At 38.9% G+C, this 23,707-nt stretch overlaps 1 protein-coding gene across 1 annotated transcript in view; it reads left to right on the forward strand.

Moving 5' to 3' along the window:
* U2af50 (U2 small nuclear riboprotein auxiliary factor 50) overlaps nt 1-23,707 on the forward strand; it is a 141,792-nt gene that overhangs the window by 15,202 nt on the left and 102,883 nt on the right. The window contains exon 2 of the mRNA XM_067150399.2: nt 2,094-2,247. Within this exon, the coding sequence (XP_067006500.2) occupies nt 2,094-2,247 (154 nt within the window). The remainder of the gene's footprint in view (nt 1-2,093; nt 2,248-23,707) is intronic.

A 23,707-nucleotide genomic window follows, 5' to 3' on the forward strand; every position in this document is an offset into this window, starting at 1 on the left:
CACACAATATGAAGAATAAGCTGGAATTCAAGAGGACAAATTGGGGCAAATATTTTTTTTTTATAGGAAGGGGGGTTAGGGATTGGAATAACTTACCAAGGGTGATGTGTAATAAATTTCCAATTTCTTTGCAATCATTTAAGAAAAGGCTAGGAAAACAACAGATAGGAAATCTGCCACCTAGGCGACTGCCCTAAATGCAGATCAGTACTGATTGATTGATTGATTGATTGATTGATTGATTGGTTTGATTGATCGATGAAAGGACTGTTTCTTACAAACAGTTTGATTTAATTAAACCAGAGGTACGGGAGTAATATGAATGGATTTACACCTCGGGCAAATTTGGATGAATATCATGAGGTTAATTCACGTTAGTTTTGATTTTCTACACTTCATTTCATGACTTCTTTCCTCATCCTCAGAAGCGTGTATTATGTCCTCTTGAGAAATATTCTTTCAGGAGGGCCTCCCATAATTCCTGTCGGGTGTCTAGAGAGTGCTGGTTCCATACTCAGTAAGATTCAAATCTGGGCTTTGAGCAGTCCAAACCATAACATGAATCTCATCTTCATCCAAGAAATGTTGTACACATCTCACAACATGTGGGCATGTGTTGTCCTGTATTAATTTAAAATAACCACCAGTAAATGGAGCAAAAGGCACAACATGCTCCAGAAGGATTTCCTCCGTGTACCAATATTCTGCAAGACTCGCATGCTCCACAAAGACCAAATCCGTCCTTGTAGTCATATTCTGCCCACACCATCAGAGAACCACCCTGAAAAGGCATCCTGGGTGAGATTGTGTGACGGGAATACCTTTCCCTAGGCCATCTCCAGATGGTTTCTCTACCATCAGGTGATTGCAACTCATCAGTACTTTCTCTCATTGTTATGCTCTCAAGCCGTGATGATCCCTTGTAAAAGACAATCGAGCTGCACGATGCTGTTTTGGGGAGTTCTGGGTCTTTAGCGGGTCCTCTGGATTGAAGATTGACTTCTTCCAGTCTTCTTAGGACAGTTTCATCACTAACGTTGACTCTTTGAACTGGGAGTCTATTTCTTGCTTTAACTCGGTGGTGTGACAGTTGTGCAGAAGCTGAAGCTATAAGAAGTGATCATCTCTCGCCATTATTGCTCTTCTTGGGCCTGATCCAGGTCTCCTTTTGCCGTGAATATTCCTGTACCTTTTTTAAGGTTCTGGAAATCACAGGTGTAATTCTCAACCCTTTGCATCTTATGTGCATGCTGCAGTCATACTTCAGAAAACTGATTACAATAATGACAAACATCTTACTAATGCATGAGTTTGAAAGACATACAGTACAACAGTAGTGCTTGAGGAATGGGAAAACCTTGCCTGGCATCCAGTGATGTGTTTTCCAGGCTGTGCAAAAAAAAATTAAGGCTACTGCAATAAACAATCCATAGGCCTACTTGATCACAAAAAAAAAAAAAAACCAACAAACTCTTCAGTCTTTTTTGCTGGTGGGTGTATTATTGCCATGTTTCAACCTTGTAGTGCCAATAGTTATACTTATAAATGTCTTATTTTAACTCCAAAACATTGTATACCAGGGCTATGTGAATATGTGATTGGTGGGGGTATCCACTAACATTCGAGAGGGAGAAAATCCATGCAGTCCCTGGCGGTTTTCAGTTGGTCTTATAAACTGAATTATTGTTTTTCTTATTATGAGGAGTACTCCGTATCAATCATAACCTCAAAAAGGGTTATTCTGGAGAGAAGGTTTGATAACTTCAACTCTTAACTGACTTGTTACTAGATGAAGTACAACTATTACTCTAAATTGTGATATTCATTGATAAAGTAACTAAGTACTTGTAAGCATCTGCAGCATTGTAATAACAGTATCGTGAATGGAAATTACCTCATGGATACTTCATGTATTTTATTATTAAAAAAATAATCTTTCAAATAAAATATTATTTTATTGATATATAACTTGACTAGATTTCATGGTTAGAAGTGCATTTGTCCAACATGTTTTAGTGTATGTTATTGTGCATATCCACTTACGCTGTAGTCTTGTCAGTTCTGATTTTTTCATGTCTTTTTTAAAATCTTAGATCGTGATAGAGAAAAGGATAGAGATCGTGACAAGGATCGACGGCGGAGGTCTCGTTCTCGGGAACATCGCAAGAGATCACGATCCCGTAGCCGTGATAAACGTTCCAGATCACGCAGCCGAGACAGACGGAGAGACAAAAGAAGCAGATCTGGGTTAGTGGTTTTTTGTATTGAAATTACTTTATGGAATTGTTTTTGAACTATATGAAAAATTAATTTTTGGAGTCTTAACTCTTAATTGCTCATGAGTGTATGTTTATATGCATGTTAGTCAAAGCATTGCAGGTTAGAGTAATTACATGAAGATTAACATCAATGGTAATCCTTCAGAACAGCAGGTTTTAGTCCTCGTAATACCTCTCCAAACTGTACGGAAACTTTTATTTTGTTTTTATTTGTCAGCCCCTGTGGATGGGGGAAAGAATTCATCCACAGTATACCATGCCTGTTGTTGGTGATATGAAGGGGCTGAACCCTCAAGGGCACTCAGTTTGGGAGCTTGGGAGCACAGAGAGTCTAGTTGAACCTCGCAGTGCTTCGCTTTGCTTGTGCTAGTCTCGTTTCCTCCCTAAGCGGAATAACCTTGCCATGCTGGTTTCTCCTAAGGCAGTCGATAATTCAGAAGAAATGTCATCAATTCCAGGTTCCCTGTTCCTATTTAGATCTCTTAAAGCTCTGTCGAATTCTGACCTCTTAATTGGGTCTCCCATTTCATCAGCATCAGCAGACTCTTGTTCCAGAACCATATCATGTTCGTCTTTACCTGTTGGGTATGTTCCTGCCATCTTTCTGCCTTGTCTTCTTTCCTTAGAAGTGGTTTCCCATCTGAGCTCTTAATATTCCTACACTTAGTTTTCCTTTCTCCAAAGGTTTCCTTGATTTTCCTGTATGCAGCATGTACCTTGCCTACAACCGTGCAACCTTCAACATACTTGCACTTCTCTTTCAGCCATTCTTCCGTAGCTGTCCTGTACTTTCTGTCCACTTCATTCTTTAATCGCCTGTATTCTTTTCTACCCTCCTCAGATTCTGCATTCTTGTACTTTCGTTATTCATCAGTTATCATTTTATTCTTAGTTGATCTTTCTTTTCTTCCTAAACTTTCTTCAGCAGCCCTGCTGACCTCATTCTTCACAACTATCCATTCTTCCTCTGTTGTTTCCTTCAGCCTTTTCATTTAGTCCTTGTGTAACATGTTCCTTAAAACAATCCCTTACACTTTTCTTTTAACTTCTATAGATCCCAACTCTTTGCATTCCTTTCTTCAATTTCTTCAACTTCAGATGGCATTTCTTGACCAACAAGTTGTGGTCAGTCCACGTCTGCTCCTAGGAAAGTCTTTCAATCAAACACCTGGTTTGTGAATCTCTGCCTAGTCGTAATGCAGCCTGTTTGATACTTTCCATTGTCTCCAGATCTCTTCCACGTATACAGGTATATATGGTATACGGTAAAACCTCGTTAATTCGAAGTCGTTGGGACGCAAAAATCGGACTTTGAATTACGTGATTTTGAATTAACCGCCAACACGTACTTCAGAAATGCCAACCCTTGCTGCTTCACAAGACCCGTTACTGCATGCAATTAACCTTAATTCACAGTTTAAAGCTCTCAAATGCTATGGAAAAAAATCTATTTCCCAAATGTATCCAACAAGGTGCATTTACAGTATTCAAATAATGCACTTGGATAACTCACTGGCAAACATAACCTCACACAGTGAAATCAAAAGAAAACATGATTCAAAGACGAGGAGAAATCTATACTGGCTCCCCTGTGCAAGTGTTTTATTCATTGGATTACTGTACTGCATGCATTTTAGGTACCTTGTGCTTGCACGGAAAGTACCCGACACCCTTAAAACATCGCGGCTTATCGAACTTTCCTATGATGAGGGTAGAAAATCTCTCGCTTCTGTCCACATTACAATAACAGTACAATGACTCTACTTGTACGATTTCCTGACATGGCACTTCTAAGACCCATTAATGCATGCAATTGCCTTGATTCTCAGTTTAAACTTTTCAAAGGCCGTGAAAAACACTATATCAGAAATGTATCTAACAAGGTGCATTTACATTATTCAAAGAATGCACTTGTATAAAACAATGGCAAATATAACCTCACGCAATGAATGGAAGAAAAACACGATTCAAAGACGAGAAAAAGTTATGCTGGCCCCCCTGTGCAAATGCTTTATTTCTTGGATTACTGTACTGTTTGCATTTGTAGATGCCTTGTACTAGCAAGAAAAGTGCCCGACGCCCTTAAAACATCGTGGCTTTTCAAACTTTCCTGGCCGGGCTGAGTGGCTCAGACGGTTAAGGCGCTGGCCTTCTAACCCCAACTTGGCAGGTTCGATCCTGGCTCAGTCCGGTGGTATTTGAAGGTGCTCAAATACGACAGCCCTGTGTCGGTAGATTTACTGGCACGTAAAAGAACTCCTGCGGGACTAAATTCCGGCACCTCGGCGTCTCCGAAGACCTTAAAATAGTAGTTAGTGGGACGTAAAACAAATATTATTATTATTATTATTATTATTATTATTATTATTATTATTATTATCAAACTTTCCTATGACGGGGAAGGAAGTCTCTCGCTTCCGAGTGCACTGCATAGAAACATGGTACATTTTCCGGCTGGCAATTCTCTCCTTTAAAACCATAAGTCTGCTTGGCCTCAGCTTTAAAAAAAAATAAAACAAACAACGCAGTTTCATCGGCATTGACAATTTTTGGTGAGTATGAATTGATTATAGGCTATAAGCCACGCTTTTTCACCAACTGTCGACATCGCCAGTGTTCACGGATTCCACTTCTCCGCACACTGCCTGGTACATGATATTGTGGCGTTCCTTAAAACGATGAATAAAATATCCAGAAGACGTGTTCTTTCATGACATGGAGAAATTTTGAATTTAAATTACTCTGTAAAATACTATTTTTTTTTTTTTTTTTCCAAAATATAAAGGCAGTTTTGAATTAAAAGTCTGAATTTCGGTAACGGGACTGACATTGGTCTTTGAATTACTAATGATCCGAATTTCGAATTAATGATTTAAATAACATGCAAAACCGTACCTCATGTTTCGGGGAACGAGCGCTTCTTCGAATTAGGCGAGATTTTGAATTTTGAGATTCTACTGTATATGGGTACCCAACTTCTGACTCAATAAAATCTACTGGATAGTTACCTCTCTTGCTGCCTTGGTTAGCACATCCTGTGTCTAGGTATAGTATGGATACATAAGCAGAAACAGTGTAATATATTTTATTTTCCAAAAAGGCTGTTATGATTTTGAGAGATACTATTAGAAAAAAATATAGTTTATTACTATCAGTAGGGAGACTGAACATTAACAAGGACATGAGAACTATGTACAGACGAAATTAGTTAGGACATTTTTGTGGACACCGAAAAAGTCATGAAGGGAGAAGTGCTAAAAAATGAACAACAGTCACGCTTTAAAAATTTAAGGTTAGGTTTGAACGTAAAAATAATTATGATGAAAACAAAGAAACGAGTGTTTATAATTAAATAATACATTTTACATATACCTGCCAACCCTTCCGATTTACCCGGAAACTTTCCATTTTTTAACTCTTGCTCCGATTTTCAGATTTATTCTTACTTCCTATTTTTTACCTTCTTTTTTTGTTTGTTGCTAATTTACGTCGCACCGACACAGATAGGTCTTATGGCGACGATGGGACAGGGAAGGGCTGGGAATGGGAAGGAAGCGGCCGTGGCCTTAATTAAGGTACAGCCCCAGCATTTGCCTGGTGTGGAAATGGGAAACCACGGAAAACCATTTTCAGGGCTGCCGACAGTGGGGTTTGAACCTACTATCTCCCGAATACTTTTTTTACCAATACAGTAGAACCTCGATAATTCGAAATCGGTTAATTCAAAATCCCACCTAATTCAAAGAAGCTCTCGTTCCCGGAAACATGAGATACAGTTTTGCATGTTATTTAAATTGTTTAATTCGAAATATGGATAATTCGTAATTCGAAGTACAATGTCGGCCCCATTACCGAAATTGACTTTTAATTCGAAACTGCCTTTACGTTTTAAAACAATAGTATGTTACAGAGTAATATCAACTCAAAATTTATCCGCTCCACGTCATAATAGAACGTGCGTTCTGAAACGCGGAGGGGTAGCTTTCCGCACTTACACTCACTTCGGTGGGTCTACAGTGCGCTTCATGGTTGCTAAGTTGAATGAAATCGGAATTATTTTGTATTCAACCTTTTAAGGAACGCCGTAATATCACGCAACAGGCAGTGTGCGGAAAAACAGAATCCGTGAACACTGGCGATGCTGACAGTTGGTGAAAAAATGTGGCTCATATAAATTCGTAGGCAACGAACAATATTGTCATTGCCGGTGAAACTTCATTGCTTTATTTTAATGCGAGCTCAAACGGTCTTATGGTTTTAAGGGAGAAAGTGCCAGCCGGAGAATCGTCCAAGGGTAGGGGTGAAGGTAATAGTAGTGGGTTGCAATGCACATGGAAGCGAGAAACTTTATCCCCTCATCATAAGAAAGTTCAATAAGCTACAATGTTTTAAGGGCATCGGGCACTTTCCGAGCCAGTACAAAGTATCTAAAAATGCAAACAGTACAGAACTCCAAAAAATAATGCATTTGCACAGGGGAACCGGCATAATTTATCCTCGTATTTGAATTGTGTGATTTTTTTCTTTCGTTGCGTGAGGTTATGTTTGTCAGTGATTTATCCAAGTGCTTTATTTAAATATTGTAGATGCACCTTGTTTGATACATTTCGGAATGTTTTTTTCATGGCATTTGAAAGGTGTAAACTGTGAATCGAGGTGATTACATGTATTAATGGGTCTTAGAATACTTTGTGACGCGGGGGCAAGTGTTTACATTTCTGAAGTATGAGAGAAGTGCCATGGCGGGAAATCGTACAAGGATAGTCATAGGAAAGTTTGATTTTAAGGGCATCGGGTACTTTCTGTGTAAATACAAGGCATCTAAAATGCATACACTACCTAGTAATCCAATTAATAAAGCACTTGCACATGGGAGCCAGCATAGATTTCTCCTCGTCTTTGAATCGTGCTTTTCTTTCTTTCTTTCTTTCGTTGCATGAGGTTATGTTTGCGAGCGAGATATCCGAGTGCATTATTTGAATACTGTAAATGTACATTCTGGGATACATTTTGGAAATACAGTAGTTCTTTTTCCATGGCATTTGAAAGGTATAAACTGTGAATGAAGGTTAACCCATTGCCTTGCAATGACGGAAATTTCCGTCATTGTCCGCGGGTTGCCATAAATGCAATGACGGAAATTTCCGTCCACCCTCTTTATTGCTTTGTTGAGGTTTCCAAGGATGCATATCGATATTTTTTTGCAATCCCAACATGTCTACGAGATGTTGGTAATCGTATTTCAGCTATCTTTGCCCTTCAGCTACGTATTTCGCCGCCAAAGAGTCTAAATACGATCGAGTAAATTGCCGCGTAAAGCTTTAGTGAAGGTAAAGTCAACGTCATGGCCGAGTCGGATAAAGCTCGAATATTACGTTTTTTTGGAGGAAAGCGATGTCAATGACGGTTTTTCCGATGAAAGTGATACTGAATTACCTTCAAGTAACGTTAGCATTAGTAATTCCGAAGAATTAGATGACATTATTGAAGAAAATGAAGACGGGAACGCAGGTGGGCGTGTGCATAACCTAGAAAACTGAACGTGTACACAGACAATGTACCAAATAATATGTGGTGTAATCTTCTTGCTACCACAGAGTTCAGTTCTCCAAGCCCCATAGTTTTTCTTCTGCTGAAAGAAGGTATTGATCCAGTTTGTCAGGCTTGTAATTATTATTATTATTATTATTATTATTATTTCATTATGCCCAACTATTGAGCGCAATTAAACTTATTTAGCTGATGTCGTTGACTTTTCCTTCTCCCGAAATCTCTTCATCTTCTCACTGTGGCTTTTCTTGCGAGGTCTGCTATGACTCCAGAGGAAAAAAATCCCAAGGGAAAGAACAGGGGTGAATCCCGCTATGGATGTGATAAGTGTAAGGTGGCACTGCATGTATATGAGTGTTTTAAGATCTACCACACTGTGTTGAACTATTGTTAGAATGTGAACTGTGTTTCAGTGTGTTAACTTGCTGTAGCAAAAGTGATCTCTTTTAAGTCAGATTAAATTGCAATCACTGTATATTTATTTTCAAGAAAAATTGCAGTTCAATGGGTTAACTGCATGCAGTAACAGGCCTTAGAAAATTTTGTAACGCGGCAAGGTTGGTACTTCTGAATTGCGAATTGGCGGTTAATTCGAAATCACGCAATTCGAAGTCCGATCTTTTAATCCCAACGACTTCGAATTAACGAGGTTTTACTGTATAACCTCCTGTACGGTCAATAATCTTCCCCTAGGATAAAGGATAAATTCTTATGTGCTTGCGTAATTTACGCAACCTCATTTTTGAAGCATATTTATTTGATGGTTTATTTTGAGTGTATCGTCCGTCACCTTCGTGTATTGTGTTCCCCGCTCACCACAGCGCCTGGAGATTCGGGACGGAAATTGTCCTACAAGCAAGAGAGGCTAGCATGCGCTATGACTCAGTTAATCGAGACAAAAAAAATTAGTTTTATTATTGCGTGGTTCGTGCACTGTTAACATTGTTTCTACACGTAGTTTTGTTGGAGTTGTAGGCCACGTGTTTTCTCTTGCGGTTCTGTGGTTCCCCCCCCCCCCCCCCCCCCCCGTCAAAGTAGTATGTTCATAATGTATGAGATATATTGATCTCTACTGCATGAATTAGTTTTCGTTGTCGTTTGGTGGAAGAAAATTTCAAGCTTTAATGTTCAACACACGTGTAGTGTTTTAGATGTAACAGCAATTCTTAACTGGGGCTAACTGCTTAACACTCATATGTGATGTGGATTGCCATAGTGGAATATATATACGATTTTTCATTATTTTACGCAAAGTTTTTAACATTCGAAGACCGAACATTACTACCTACTGGCCATGGGTACGTACTGCGGTACCACTTGTAAGGTTTTTGAGTTTGAGCCAGGGGTACTCCTGAAGCCTGTGGTAATGTGATGGGTAGGGCCCACGTAAAATAAACGGTGGTTAGTACGCGTGGATGTTGACGGGCTGGAAGGAGTACCTTTGGTTAGAGGGCTGTTTTGTCTTATGTTATGTAAACACAAGGCATCACTGGGATATGTGCTTAACTGACTGTACAATGTGCTGTAAAACTACCTCTTGTCTACTGTATTTATCCATTTTACAGGTGAAATGTTATTTGTTGCCTAACGGTAACAGTATGGTGTAGAGGGTTAAGGAAATAGACGAAACAAGGGAATTGATCAACACTGTAGAAGAGAGGAAAACCAAATTCCTTGGCCACATACTTCGACATAACACATTCCTCACTACTATGCTGGAAGGAAATGTTCTGGGTAAGAAGAGAAGAGGAAGACCAAGGAAGAAGTATCTGGATTCCGTGATGGACAGGCTGAATTTGAAAAAAATATGTTGACTTGAAACCCTCAGCAGAGGAGGGACAAATGTGGTTGCAGCGACAAGGCCTTGCCTTGAGGATATGAATGTTACACAATTCACATACGAACATAAAATTAAGCATCCAGCACGTCATACGAGCTATTGTTGTGCGATTCAAACACACGCCCACATCAAAGACTGGCTTGAGACTGACGCTCCCTGCGCAGCTGTAGGCCGACACACTAGGGCCGTAAGATAGGTAACTTAAAGGGTCCACCTTTTCAATACAAGTAAATGTTATAAGTTTATTTACAACATATTTTTTACTTGGAACTAGTTTCGACGCTATTTAGCGTCATCTTCAGCCAAAATGTGAGAAATAGGCATAGGCGTATACATGCAGACATGTACATTACAATATGTTACATCATTATGATTAAATAAGAGTAAAAGAGACCTAGAATAGTGAATTACAAAGTCAGAAATTGTCAGTCGATAAAATGGTCAATGAAGGGTAAATCAAAACTGTATAAACATAAGTCAGGACAAAAAAAAAAAAACACCTAAAATACATATAAACCACAACAAAACCACGCGGAAGTTCGAGATGAACTTGGCATTGGAGATTCACATTTTTCAGACAATCTTCCATTGAATGTCACCTGCTGCGAGTGTAGTACAAAACATAAGTTAGGATTCAACAAACACAATTGTCTCAAAAATGCACATAACATTTTTTAAAAATTTCGGATTGAGATGAACTTGGCAGTCAGGGATTCAAATTTGTAGTCACTTATTCACTAAGCGTCAATTCAAAACCAGCTGCAAAGGGTGAAATAAAATTGTACAAGCTCGAGTTTGGACTCGATAAACGCCATCTTTTGAAATACATGTAACACATTTGAACTGTAAGTTCCAGATGAACTTGGCACTCAACGAATTGTGTTCACTTATTCATTGAATGTCACTGGTGCGAGTGTAGTTCAAACACGAGTTAGGACTTAACAGAATCAATCTTCTCAAAATTGCACATGACATTTGAATCTTTGGTTTGAGATGAACTTGGCAGTTAAAGGCTCAACTTTGTAGATATTCATTAAATGTCACTTCAAAACAGTCCAAGAAGGGTGAAATAAAATTATAACAAACACAAGTTAGGACTCAAACACTACCGGTAATTTCTAAATACATATAACACATTCAAATTTTGCATAAGTTCAAGATGAACTTGGCAGGTAAAGAATCAAAATTTGTAGACACTTTTTCATTAAATGTCACATAGGCTGAGCGTAGTATAAACGTGAGTTAGGGCTCAACATACACAAACTTTTACAAATGCATATAACATATCAAAATACAAGTACTAGATGAACATGGCAGTAAAAGATTCACATTTGTAGTGATTTTTCATTAAATGTCACTTGTTGAGGGTGTAGTAAACATATTCATTTGACAAGAATACAAACTTCGAATTATGTAAAACGTTCTTCTGAGAGCTTAGAAGTTGACTGTGCTATTATCTGTGGTCTATTGTTGCAACGTAACGTGTAGGGTGGAGACAGTTTCTATGATGTTCGCAGTTAGTGCCAAGTTCATCTCCAACTTACAGTTCAAATGTGTTACATGTATTTCAAAAGATTGCGTTTATCGAGTCCAAACTCGTGCTTGTACAATTTTATTTCACCCCTCGCGGCTGGTTTTGAATTGACGCTTAGTGAATAAGTGACTACAAATTTGAATCCTAAATGCCAAGTTCATCTCAATCCAAAAATTTTAAAAAAATGTTACGTGCCTTTTTGAGACGATTGTGTTTGTTGAATCCTAAATTATGTTTTGTACTACACTCGCGGCAGGTGACATTCAGTGGAAGATTGTCTGAAAAATGTGAATCTCCAATGCCAAGTTCATCTCGAATTTCTGCGTTTTGTTGTGGTTTATATGCTTTTTAGGTGTTTGTGTTGTTGAGTCCTGACTCATGTTTATACAGTTTTGATTCACCCTTCATGGACCATTTTGTCGACTGACAATTTCTGACTTTGTAATTCACTATTCTATGTCTCTTCTACTCTTATTTAACCATAATGATGTAACATTTTGTGTAATGTACATGTCTGCATGTACACGCCTATGCCTATTTCTCACATTTTGGCTGAAGATGACGCTAAATAGCGTCGAAACTAGTTCCAAGTACAAATTTGTTGTAAATAAACTTATAACATTTATTTGTACTGAAAAGGTGGACCGTTTAAGTTACCTATCTTACGTTCTCAGTTCAATGCAGACAAAAAATGAAATTCTTATATTTAAACACTAGGGCCGTGAGATTAAGTTCTCTACCAAATCCTCGCCCAGGCCAATCGATGCTGGTGCATCGTGCATGCAACTTTAAATTTCTTGTGGTGGGAATTACGAACGTACTAAAGAGTGACGTAAATGTGCTATCGGATTTCTTTAACATGTATTTAACCCGCCAGTGGTCGTTAGGATGAAAGTAAAGCAAGTGATCGCGCGTTGAGCAAAATGCTCTCAATATATGAGGTGTTTACATAATAAATTCCAACCAATGTCAAGCGTAAGTATATTAACACATTAAATGAACATAAGAATAAATCTTACGGTTATAAAGAACACTAAATATTACAAATAAGGTTTTTATACCTACGTTAATTCGCGAAATATTCTCGTTATTTACTTGTTAACTTAAAACTATTTTTTCTTTGCTATTTTACATCACACCGACACAGATATGTCTTATGGCGACGATGGGACAGGAAAGGCCTAGGAATGAGAAGGAAGCGGCCGTGGCCTTAGTTAAGGTACAGCCCCAGCATTTGCCTGGTGTGAAAATGGGAAACCACGGGAAACTATCTTTAGGGTTACCGACAGTGGTGTTCGAACCCACTATCTCCCGAGTACTGGATACTGGCCGCACTTAAACGACTGCAGCTATCGAGCTCGTTAACCCTCAAATGGTTAAACGACGATGTATCGCCCTTTTCGTACACGTCGTTGTGGTCAACGACGATACATCGACTGTTTTGCAGCCGTTCATTAGGCACGCTCTCGTTATGCGTAGTAACCCACAAATGTGCTCTATGTAGTATCATTTTAAACAGCAGATTACAGTCTCTCTTTTGACTCTAGTTGCTAGGCGGTAGACTGCCGTTTACATGAACTGCGCAGTCTTAAAATTCAGTCGCTAAGCTCGTTACCTTGACTGCTCAGTACAGTTTGGCGCCTTGCCGCGTGACGTAGTAGTTCTGTTGTACGCGTTGTTTTTATCAGTTATTTTGCTGAAATGGCTAGTAATTTAGGTTCAAGTCCCATTCGGAAGATCTTGGATGAAACAATGAGTGACGGGAGTGATATGAGTGATAATGACGGTGACAGTGACATTGACACTGGTGTTATGAGTGACAGATCATTGACGGACTTCTCATCTAGTTCACGTGGCGATGCGGATTTTGTCCCTGATGAAGATGAATTAGGAGGTAATAATGATAGCACAGACAATAATGAGAATTCAGACAGTGATTACGATAATACGCCTAGGCCTAGGAATATTTTACCGCAAAATCCGTGGGTTAGAGTCTACCCACCAGAGCCCCCTAAAAACATTGAAGCCAACTTTACTGTCAGGAACCCTGGCATCAGAAACTGTCCCCCGAGAAATAGTGCCCCTTTGAATTATTTAAATTTATTTCTGACTACAGCCTTTTGGCAAGTACTTACCAGAGAGACAAATGCCTATGCTGACAGAAAAATCTCAGCTAATCAGAACCAGAAACCCAATGCCAGGTCGAAAAGATGGGTACCTCTAACTGTGGCAGATGTGAGAAAATTTATTGGTTTGATAATAAACATGGGCATTATTATAAAAAAGAATGTAAGGCATTATTGGGATGTGAGGGGGTCACAGCATGTTCCATTTTTTAGTTCTGTGATGACTGCAAACAAGTTTTTTCTCATTAGTTCCTATCTTCATCTGTCTTCTGCAAATCCTGTCGGTCGAGGTGCACCTGGTTACGATCCCTGGCTAAAAATTAGGTACTTGTTAGACCTACTGAATTCAGCTTTTACTAGGCATTTTGTACCTTCTCAGAGCGTGTGTATTGATGAATCACTTATCGGTATGAAAAATAGGTGTGCCTTCATACAGTACCTCCCAAAGAAAAAACACAAGCAGTATGGATTGAAAAAGTTTGAGTCTTGTGACAGTAAAACTAATTATGTACTGCATGTGGAACTATATAGTGGCAGGGATTATTTACCTGTACGACCTGGTGATCCAAATACGTTATTTACTGAACGTGTTGTCATGGAAGTAATGGAGAAGAGCAACTTACTGGATAAAGGCCATCACCTTTATACAGACCAATTTTATACCAAAGTGCCCCTTGCGAAGAGTCTGCTATCTCGGAACACATACTTGACTGGTACTATATATAAAAATTCCAAACATCTTCCAGGACAGATAAAAACAGCAGTAATTCAGCCTAGAGAGAGTGTTTATTTCAGGCAAGGGGAGCTTTTGCTGGTGAAATACAAGCAAAGAGCAGGAAGAAAACCGGTCTTCCTCCTAACAACTGCGTGCCATGCAGAAGATGGATTGGTACAAAGTAAGAGAGGATTAGAGGCAGTGAAGCCTCTACTTATCAATCACTATAACCAGGATATGGGAGGTGTAGATGTCAGTGACAAATGCGTGTATCATACAACTTGCAACAGAAATACACACAAGTACTGGAAGAAAATATTTTTCAATTTGATTGACCTGGCACTGTTCAATGCTTTTGTTCTGTACAGCTTGAACACTGACAAGCCAACAACAAGAAGAGATTTCATTATTAGTATTGTTGAATGTCTATCAACTTCAACTGACAATATTTCTCCACAAATACCAGGTCCTGCTGGAGATGGAGGCCCTGCACACATGCTTGACAAACTTCCTGGAAAGCTGGAACGTTTATGTATAATCTGTGGACCTACAAAAAAAAGGGGAAGGACCCGGTATTGGTGCCCGGGTTGCAACTGTGCAGTTCACAGGGAGTGTTACCACAATATACAGCACTTTTGGAGACCTGAAAGGAGAGGAAGAAAAAGGAGAGCGCAGTCTAGTTCTGGTAACTCCTCTGAGTGACTTTGCGGAGGCGTTCTAGTGCTTGTGTATATATGTATATATATCTTTATTTGTGTATATATCATCTAAAGTGTTTATGTTTTCTTGAAGTGCATGAAATTGTGAACAATATTGTGATTTGACTTTCTCGGCTAAGTCAAGTAGTTTAGTGTCTGGTATGGGTGCAAACATTTTGACAATAATATTTTGAAACACTTTTCTGGAAACTCAGGATGGCTGTATATATATAATGATAGGTACGAAACAAAAATATGTTTATATCAATAGCCTATGATATTAGGATTTAATAAAATGTATTACAATGCATGCATTTCTTTTAAAACCTATTTTTAAAAATTTTTTACCCAAAGTATACAAAAATCCTGAAAATTGTCTGACATTAACAGTCGTATAAATGGACCATTTGAGGGTTAAAACTTAAATCTATCGTAGAGTAATAGGTTAGATAGAGCCGTCACTTAGTATTGCTTCTCTAACAATTTTCGTTGCCATTTACCTCTGCCGGTCCTGCACATCGTATACATGTGAAACTTGTATGTTCATTGCAGATTGGCAGCCGGCACTTGGAACAAGTCTTCTTCGTCCACCAAATTTTCCTTCTTGGGCACAAACTGCACATTCCTTCCACAGGAAATGGCATACTTTTCCTCCACAGTCTTGCTAGCAACTTGCTTGATCTGCCAAACAAGTGTTAGTGACAAATTTGGAATGGAAGCCCTTGGATAAACGCCCCCTTTTGTCAAGTTATAAAATGTTACAACTTCAGGTTTGTTGGCATCGCCTGATTCTCCATCGATAGTGTCTGTAACGCCCCCTTTTGTCAAGTTATAAAATGTTACAACTTCAGGTTTGTTGGCATCGCCTGATTCTCCATCGATAGTGTCTGTAGTTATGCATAGTAGAAAGGATTAGGATGATTCTGCTTGGTTTTGGCATGTAAGGTGTCAGAAGGCATTTTTCGCTGTAGGCAAACATATTGCTGGAAAGGGGCTCTCTTTAGCATGAAACGACTCGGGAGGGATCTGAGGCTTATTTTTCCTTAAGAGTTCTTTCTGTAAATAGTCTCTGGCTCTTCAGAAGGTCTTCTGCCAGCGCAACAGATGTAAAATAATTGAATGGTTGGGTGGAAGAAGGGCGTAACTCAAAAAACATCGTTTTGAGATAATAAACAAAAACTACCTATACCTTTTATCTGTAACTGGAATGTAACAATATTCCTGCATATCTTAGAGATACACTTCCTCATGTGATTACAGTGAGTTTTATGGGCAATGTTCCAATAACTCGCAAGACCAAAGCCTTTCTTCCATACAAGGTCATTGAGAAAAAAAAACACAATATGAATGTAATGTTGCAAATTGACTGTATGTATGGCATTTCTTGTGGAGGTACAATACTGCATAATATTTACTACAATGACAAGCATTTTTACAAACCATATGTACATTATGTTTACTAGAAACCTGCAATGCAAGAAATAGATTAAATATTCACAATATCACAATAACATGAAATATTCCTGACGTTGCTTGATGTTCCTCTTCTCCATGTATCCCGTAAGAAGTGTATCCTGTTGTTCTTTGCTTCCACTTCCCCAAGATCCTCCATGAAGGATTTCCTGGTCTTCAGCGACATCTCATAGCACCTCTTCATGCAGCATTGTTTAACAGGTTTAAATGTTTTCTTGTTAACCTGCAAGAAAATATTAATTAGATCTAGAGTTTAAGTTCTTACCTAGATCTAATGTACGGTATATTACAGTATAAGCCTGCATTAGTAGTACCCTCAATTCATTCGCCAGTGCAATATTAACAAGTAAGCTATTATACTCACCATTTTTCCTGAAGTACTTGTATATGCTTTCCTGGAATTTCGTCGGCGCTTAATGATCTCTTTCTTCCACAATTTCTTAAAACTTTTTCGTTTTCTACCCTTGTTCTTAGTTTTATCATATAAGTAATTTTCACTACTGTTTCCTTCGTCAGAACAGTTGTATTCGCTTCGGAACTTGCGTGTGGTGACACAGCAGCCATTGTGATTACTAGGGCCCGGATTTTTAGGTTTTAAACTGTTTTATTCCTTGCTAGTTAACTGCAGTATTTTAACTTACTTATCCATTTCATTACCAATGGAGTAAATTACTCGAATCTTATAAAACCTAAAAATAACTAAATAAGACGTTAAAACCTAAAAAAAACTAAATGGGCTATTCAAGACAGTATTACGTTATTTTGAAATAGAAGTACCAAATATTAATGAAATTGAATGATTTTTTAAAATAAACATTATTCAAGACTTTTTGAAATGACTTCATGGTTTGGAACTGGAAGTGGTTTGTAAGTATAACTAGTGAGAGCGAAACAACGTGATACGATACTATTCCACTAGGGTACAGCACAAATCAAGAGACAACCCCCTGGCGTTCACTGACCTGTATCTAGCAGGTACAAGCCCGCCTAACTTGCCAGCTTCAGTGCATCTCTCATTGTGTACGGTCGACTACCGCCAGCTAAAATTAATTTTCCCTATATCAATTTATTATTGAAGGCAGTTTAAGAAGCTTACGCATCTCAGAAGTAGCGATGCCTAAAGGCAAGTCATCTCAAAGTTGGTTGATTCGCCAGTGGATTGGTAACGACAAATAGTTTAATATGATATTAAGCTATTTGGTAACGATCCGTACTTTACTACAGATGGCAAAATTATATTTTGTCAAGTCTGTCAAAAGCAGGTAAGGAATTATTTAGCATTCCTCCAATAAAAAAAATCCCCATTACTATAATGAAAAGTAAGTTTTTTGCTATTTGTTTTACGTCGCACCGACACAGATATGTCTTACTGCGACGATGGGATAGGAAAGGCCTAGGAACTGGAAGGAAGCGGCCGTGGCCTTAATTAAGGTACAGCCCTGGCATTTGCCTAGTGTGAAAATGGGAAACCACGGAAAACATCTTCAGGGCTGCCGACAGTGGGGTTCGAACCCACTATCCCCCGATTACTGGATACTGGCCGCACTTAAGTGACTGCAGCTATCGAGCTCGGTAATATCCGTTTATGTGAAGCGCTGGTTTCGGCAAACGTGCCGTGGAATACGCTGACCATAGCTTGCACCGTCCGAGATGCTTTGGCCAAGAGAAAAACAGGATGGCAAGTTTTTACTTCTTTTGAGTGATAGTGCGGCATATATGACCAAAATTGGTGAAGTATTGAAGAGTTTCTTCCCTAACATACTGCGTGTAACTTGCATAGGCCATGGCTTACACAGATTGGCTGAAGAGGTTAGAAATAATTTTCCATGAGTAAACAGTATTGTTTATTCTGTGAGAAGGGTGTTCCTTAAAGCCCCTAGCTGCATTCTCACATTCAAGGAAATGTTGCCTCAAACTCCTCTTCCTCCCAAACCCATAATCACTCGTTGGGGGACATGACTCAATGCAGCCCTATACTATGCCAATCACTTTGAAGACATTAAAAATGTTATAAATTCTTTTGATGTCGAAACAGCTCTCACGAACAAAGAACGCTGTTTCACTTGGCTTCATTAGGGCACACTTTGCTGATCTTCCTGCAGCTATTGAGCGTGTTGAATCGGCATCGTTGCCATTAAAAGATTCAATAGACGTTGTGGACTCCATTTCGAAGAAGGAAATACCAGGACCAGTGGGTGAAGCCTATTCACTCAAGCTTACCAAAATTCTACAGTGGAACCCTGGATTTTCAGCAATGAACAGTGTGTCTGCAATACTTCAGGGAGAAGAAATTGCTGATGAGGTACCATGGGGACCGAGAGCTATTGCTTCAATGAAGCTTGCTCCAAGGACTTCTTGTTGTGTGGAGCATACATTTTCCTGCTATAAGAATATTTTGAGAGATAACAGAAAAAGTTACTCTGAAAAATCTGGAAATGTATTTAGTTTTACAATGTAACAGCAAGTGGAAACTGTGTTCTGTGCTTCTGAAAATGTTTCTTGATGCATTGGAAGTGACAAAAATTTAACCTACATTGAACCATTCATTGTATTTGCACATAAATATTTTATGTTATTTTAAATTTCAGTTGGTATGATGTGTTTGAAATGCTTTCATTAAGCCATTCTGTCCCATATTTTGATGAGTGGTATAGTTTTGTACTAGAGAGGCGTGAAGGTTACAATAAAGTACAAAAAATTTGAATGAATAGTATAACTTCAGTAATGATTGAAATGATCATTAAAAACTATTTCAGGAAGATAAAAACCTAAAAAAAACTATTTTGAGCTATTAAAAAAAACTAAAACGTGGTTTTTAAGAACCTAAAAATCCGGGCCCTAGTGATTACCTATGCCCGTCTTGCCCGAGCCGCGATCTCGAGGACTGGCGCAACTCAACAGTGTATGAGAAATGACTCTCCACTGCCATCTATGGGAGCTAGCGTAAAGTCACTTTAACTGGTTGCTGCAGACACCACCAGAGAGCATATGTAGTAATTTTACGGATAAAGGCCGTAATTCCAGCCAGCCCTTCAATTATCCATTGTTATATTGCGATCAGTGTTTATTATAATTGGTGTTACGAGTTGTTGGTTTATTGCCTATTTGAAGAGGTCCTTCGGGTTGTTTACCTGTGTAGATGTTACTAGTACATTTGAAATTGGTTAAGACATCCCTCTCTAGCACGTTTCCATGGTTATTTCATCATTATTCCTCAGTCCCGGTTCATGTCCTATTAAATACATGTAAAAGAAACCTGGATAGCACATTTATGTCTCTCTTTAGTGCATTCGTAACTCCCACCATAAGAAATTTAAATTAGCGTTCCGGGCCAAGTTGCACACACAGTGCTACAGCCACAGCTGGTGTGGGTAAGGATTGGTAAAGAACTTAATTTCACGACCGCAGACTACCCGAACAACATAGCATGCTAGCATGTCGGCCTAAAGCTAGTTGCTTTGGCTACGAGTAGCGTCCGTCCCAAGCCAGTCTTTGCTATGGTTGTTCGAATAGCGCAACAGTACCTCGTCTGAATGTTCTTTCTTAATCTTGGTTTCATTCGTAAGTGAATAGTGTAACGTACGTAAATTATGCCTACTGTACGTATGTATTCAACTGACGTATAGCGCTTATCTGTGTGTTAGTAAGTGAATTAGGCCTATTGTTCTTAAACATAGGACTAGTGGTTTGCAGGACATTAAGTTTTGGAGAAGAAGAAAGCTAGACAGTTTCCCAAGAGGAAGAATTAAAAGTTTATTGGGAAAGTGGATGCTAATCCACGCATGGAACGTGTGCAAATCGCCCAGATATTGGACATTCCTATGACAACTTTAAATACAATAGAAAGCAACTACAAGATGTTCTTGTGAACTGGTTCAAACAAGCTTGGGCTTCAAATATTCATATTGATGGAACATTGATTCAGGCCAAGGCATCACATTTGGCTGCCAAAATGGGATTCCATAACTTCAAGGCGTCTAATGGATGGTTTGAAGGTTTTTAAAAAAAAGGAATAAACTTTCATATAAATCCATCGGTGGGGAGGCTGCCAGTGTCAATATCGATACTGTTCAGACTTGGAGAGATACGACACTGCCGGAAGTCTTCAAAGGACATAGCCCTGATATTTTTAATGCAGATATTTTTTGCAGCTTCTTGATAAAACATAATGCGTGGTTTCCCATTTTCACACCAGGCAAATGCTGGGGCTGTACCTTCTAACCGACACCATCCTCTAGGCCACCCAACCAGCCCTTTGGACGATGGGCAGTAAAACCTTACACCCCTAGGAGGAATGCTCCCAGGTGAGAAGGTTGGTAGTGCATTCGCCCCCGAAGGGAGATAAAGCGAATACAAGAAAGAGAGAAAACAGTCAAAACAACCATAATACATCAAATAACCAAAAGAAGAAAATTACACACTTACCGGAAACAGAGAAGGGAAGCGGCTAAAGGCCGTGGTTACAATTATCAAAGAGACAGTGGCAGTGCTCCATTGAAAACTGTGAATGAAAAACATCATCTTGGTAACATAAAATAATGTTAATTGGTACTGAATGAGATGTAACAACTTCAGGGGAAAAACAAAAAAAAAAAGGAGCCCTAACTGAAGTCAAATTTTAGTAAAACCTAGGATTAATTCAGAAAAGAAAAATGGTTGCCCGATCGTGTACGAATTAAATGAAATGTAAATAGTAATTTACAACTAAATAAATCAGAAAATATTTTGATATCGATTAACTGATGATACTAATAAAAAGATTTGGTACCAATCAGAAAATATGTTGATATTCATTAACTAATAAAATAAAGGATTTGCAACCAATAAATCAGAAAATATGTTGATATTCATTTACAGATTAAAATAAAAGATTTGCAACCAATAAATCAAGAGAAAAAAAAAGAAAATGTTGACCTCCATACCTTTCTACCAGAAGTTACGAATAACTAATATAAAATGTGATCGAACACCCATATAAAATAAACTTTTAGTTTCAGTAAACAAATTACAGTTCAACTAGATGCTAAGGAGATCACTTCGTCTTCGTCACCTCGAGTAATTAATACCATTACCACCAAGGGGCTCTTCCTAAGATAAGTAATAATTTAACAGAGAAATTAACCCACACGCCGCAACCAAACGAAAACAAAGGGTTTTTTTTTAAGGGGTGGCGAAAATGGATTAACGAAAATCAAATATCATCAACAAGATACACCAAACCAAAAACATTAACAGAGAACAACGCAAAGCACGCGTATCGGTTCACTCAATCCAATTCCTAACAACAATCCAATCAACATCCTGTTGCTAAGGTAACCCAAAACAACACAAAGCCTCCTTGCCGAGCAAGGAGGAAAAGAAATAGCAGCAAGGAAAAAATCCCAAAAAAACCCGGAGAAAAGAAAACATACCAAACAGAGCAGAAAAGTACACAGAATTACAGACAGGAAACCCCAGAAAGAAAAATGTGATAAGCTCAATACCTTGGAAAAGCCACCTTGGTTCATACGAAAATATTACAATACTGGCCAGAAATGAAAATTATAAAATTTAGAATTAAATTTTAGAAATCGATCCACCGTGCATTTTCAACGCCCCGAAGAATAATTGGTTAGAAGAATCCATCTTTTGAAACACACTAGCTCACACGACGCCAAGTCCGAATTTGATGAAATCATTATTAATATGCTCGTCCCAATGTAAGTACATCAACCTTTTCTTCACGGGGTATGAGAAAATAATAGCACACGTACGTACCTTTTTCAGACACTACACTTTGGAAAATCCAAACCTGGTCATTGTTGATAGTGTTCACCACGAGGCAACTGAACTTAATCTCTCCACGAATAATCCAGAAGAAGCTTTCACCAGAAATAAGATAATTAACGAAAATAGTAGGTCAACCACAAGCTCGATGGAGAATATTCCCTGTTAAAGGGAAATTCATCCAGGTTTTAGTGCAAAATACCACGCCATTGCATAGCAAACGTTTCCACTTCTACACATCATGGCTTCTCGTTCACAACTCACCTCCTCGGCTCACCGGCTCAGAGCAGTCATGCCAGGGAGCTCCCGACACATGCGCAGCTAAGCGGAGACATTGCACAAACCCAGTGCAGGTGTGCACGCCAAATTACGTGAAATAATTAGAGTCCTTCGGCATAAAGCCGTCTGACATGAATTTCTATAGTATTAACACCAATCCTAAAGGGTTGTTGGGGAGGAAAGCCGTCTGACACGAATTTCTATAGTATTAACACCAATCCAAAAGGGTTGTTGGGGAGGTTCAATACTGTTAATACTGTCACAACCTTAATTAAGGCCACGGCTGCTTCCTTCCCACTCCTAGCCCTTTCCTGTCCTATCGTCGCCATGATACCTATCTGTGTCCGTGCGACGTAAAGCAAATAGCAAAAAAAAAAAAAAAAAAAGCCCTGTATAACTGGGACTAGTTTAGACCCCACATACATTGGGTCATCATGAGCCACGATCCAATTGGAAAACAAATGCTCACTAACAACCAATAATGAAGAAAACAGTCTGGCATATCTCAATTTAAAATCCAAATTTAAAACATTGATGAAGGCCGACAACACATCCAAAATTGAAACCAAACAACGTATCATAACTAATGCAGTTGGCGCCAAGCTATGTCGGATTATGTCGTCACTCCTACAGCAACCAAACATTCCTGAGTTTATCTGGGAGTTGGCATTCACCATCTGTATAGACGAGTCACGTGTTTTATAAATTATTTTTTGTTCAATCATCGGCTGTAACTCGAGCAGAGTGTATATAACTTCTTCCTGCATACATTGAGCAGTTCAACTCAGTTTATGAATGTGTTTGCGATGACTAAGGAGACCAATCCTGGCATAAAACATACGCCCACACAAATCATACTGGATGGATGCAGGAGGGCGGGTTTTAATTGACAGAGTTTTCTTACTTGTCGCTTGGCCTCTTGATGTCTGCGGCGTTCTCTTTCAAACAAGTTGACAGCGGTGGATGTAGTGTTCTGCCACAGTGAATGGTCCACAACAAATTCTTCCCATTTCTGTATATTTATACCAGTTGTCTTCATGATGTGTTTCACCTGGTCCTTAAAACGCTTAATAGGGGCTGCATGAGGTCTAGTGCTGGAGCAAAGTTCACCATAAAGAATTTGCCGGGGAAGCCTCGTATCACGCATGCGGTGAACGTGGCCTAACCATCTCAGTTGATGAGCGATGATTGTTGCCTCAATGCTATTTATCTGCGCTTAGTTGAGAACTGCCGTGTTGGTCACATAGTCCTCCCACTTAATATTCAAGTTGCATATCTTTTTCTATTGGTGGAAGTGCTCAAATTTTTTGATTTCATGGCGATTGAGTATCAAAGTATCACAGCCATACAGCAGCGTGGAAATAACAACAGCTTTGTACACCGTGAGTTTGGTATGCAGTTTTAGGTCGTTTTTCATGAAGACTCCGTGCATTAAACGTCCGAATGC

The sequence above is a fragment of the Anabrus simplex genome, chromosome 6 (assembly GCF_040414725.1).
Source record: "Anabrus simplex isolate iqAnaSimp1 chromosome 6, ASM4041472v1, whole genome shotgun sequence".
NCBI classification, from domain to species: Eukaryota; Metazoa; Arthropoda; class Insecta; order Orthoptera; family Tettigoniidae; genus Anabrus; species Anabrus simplex.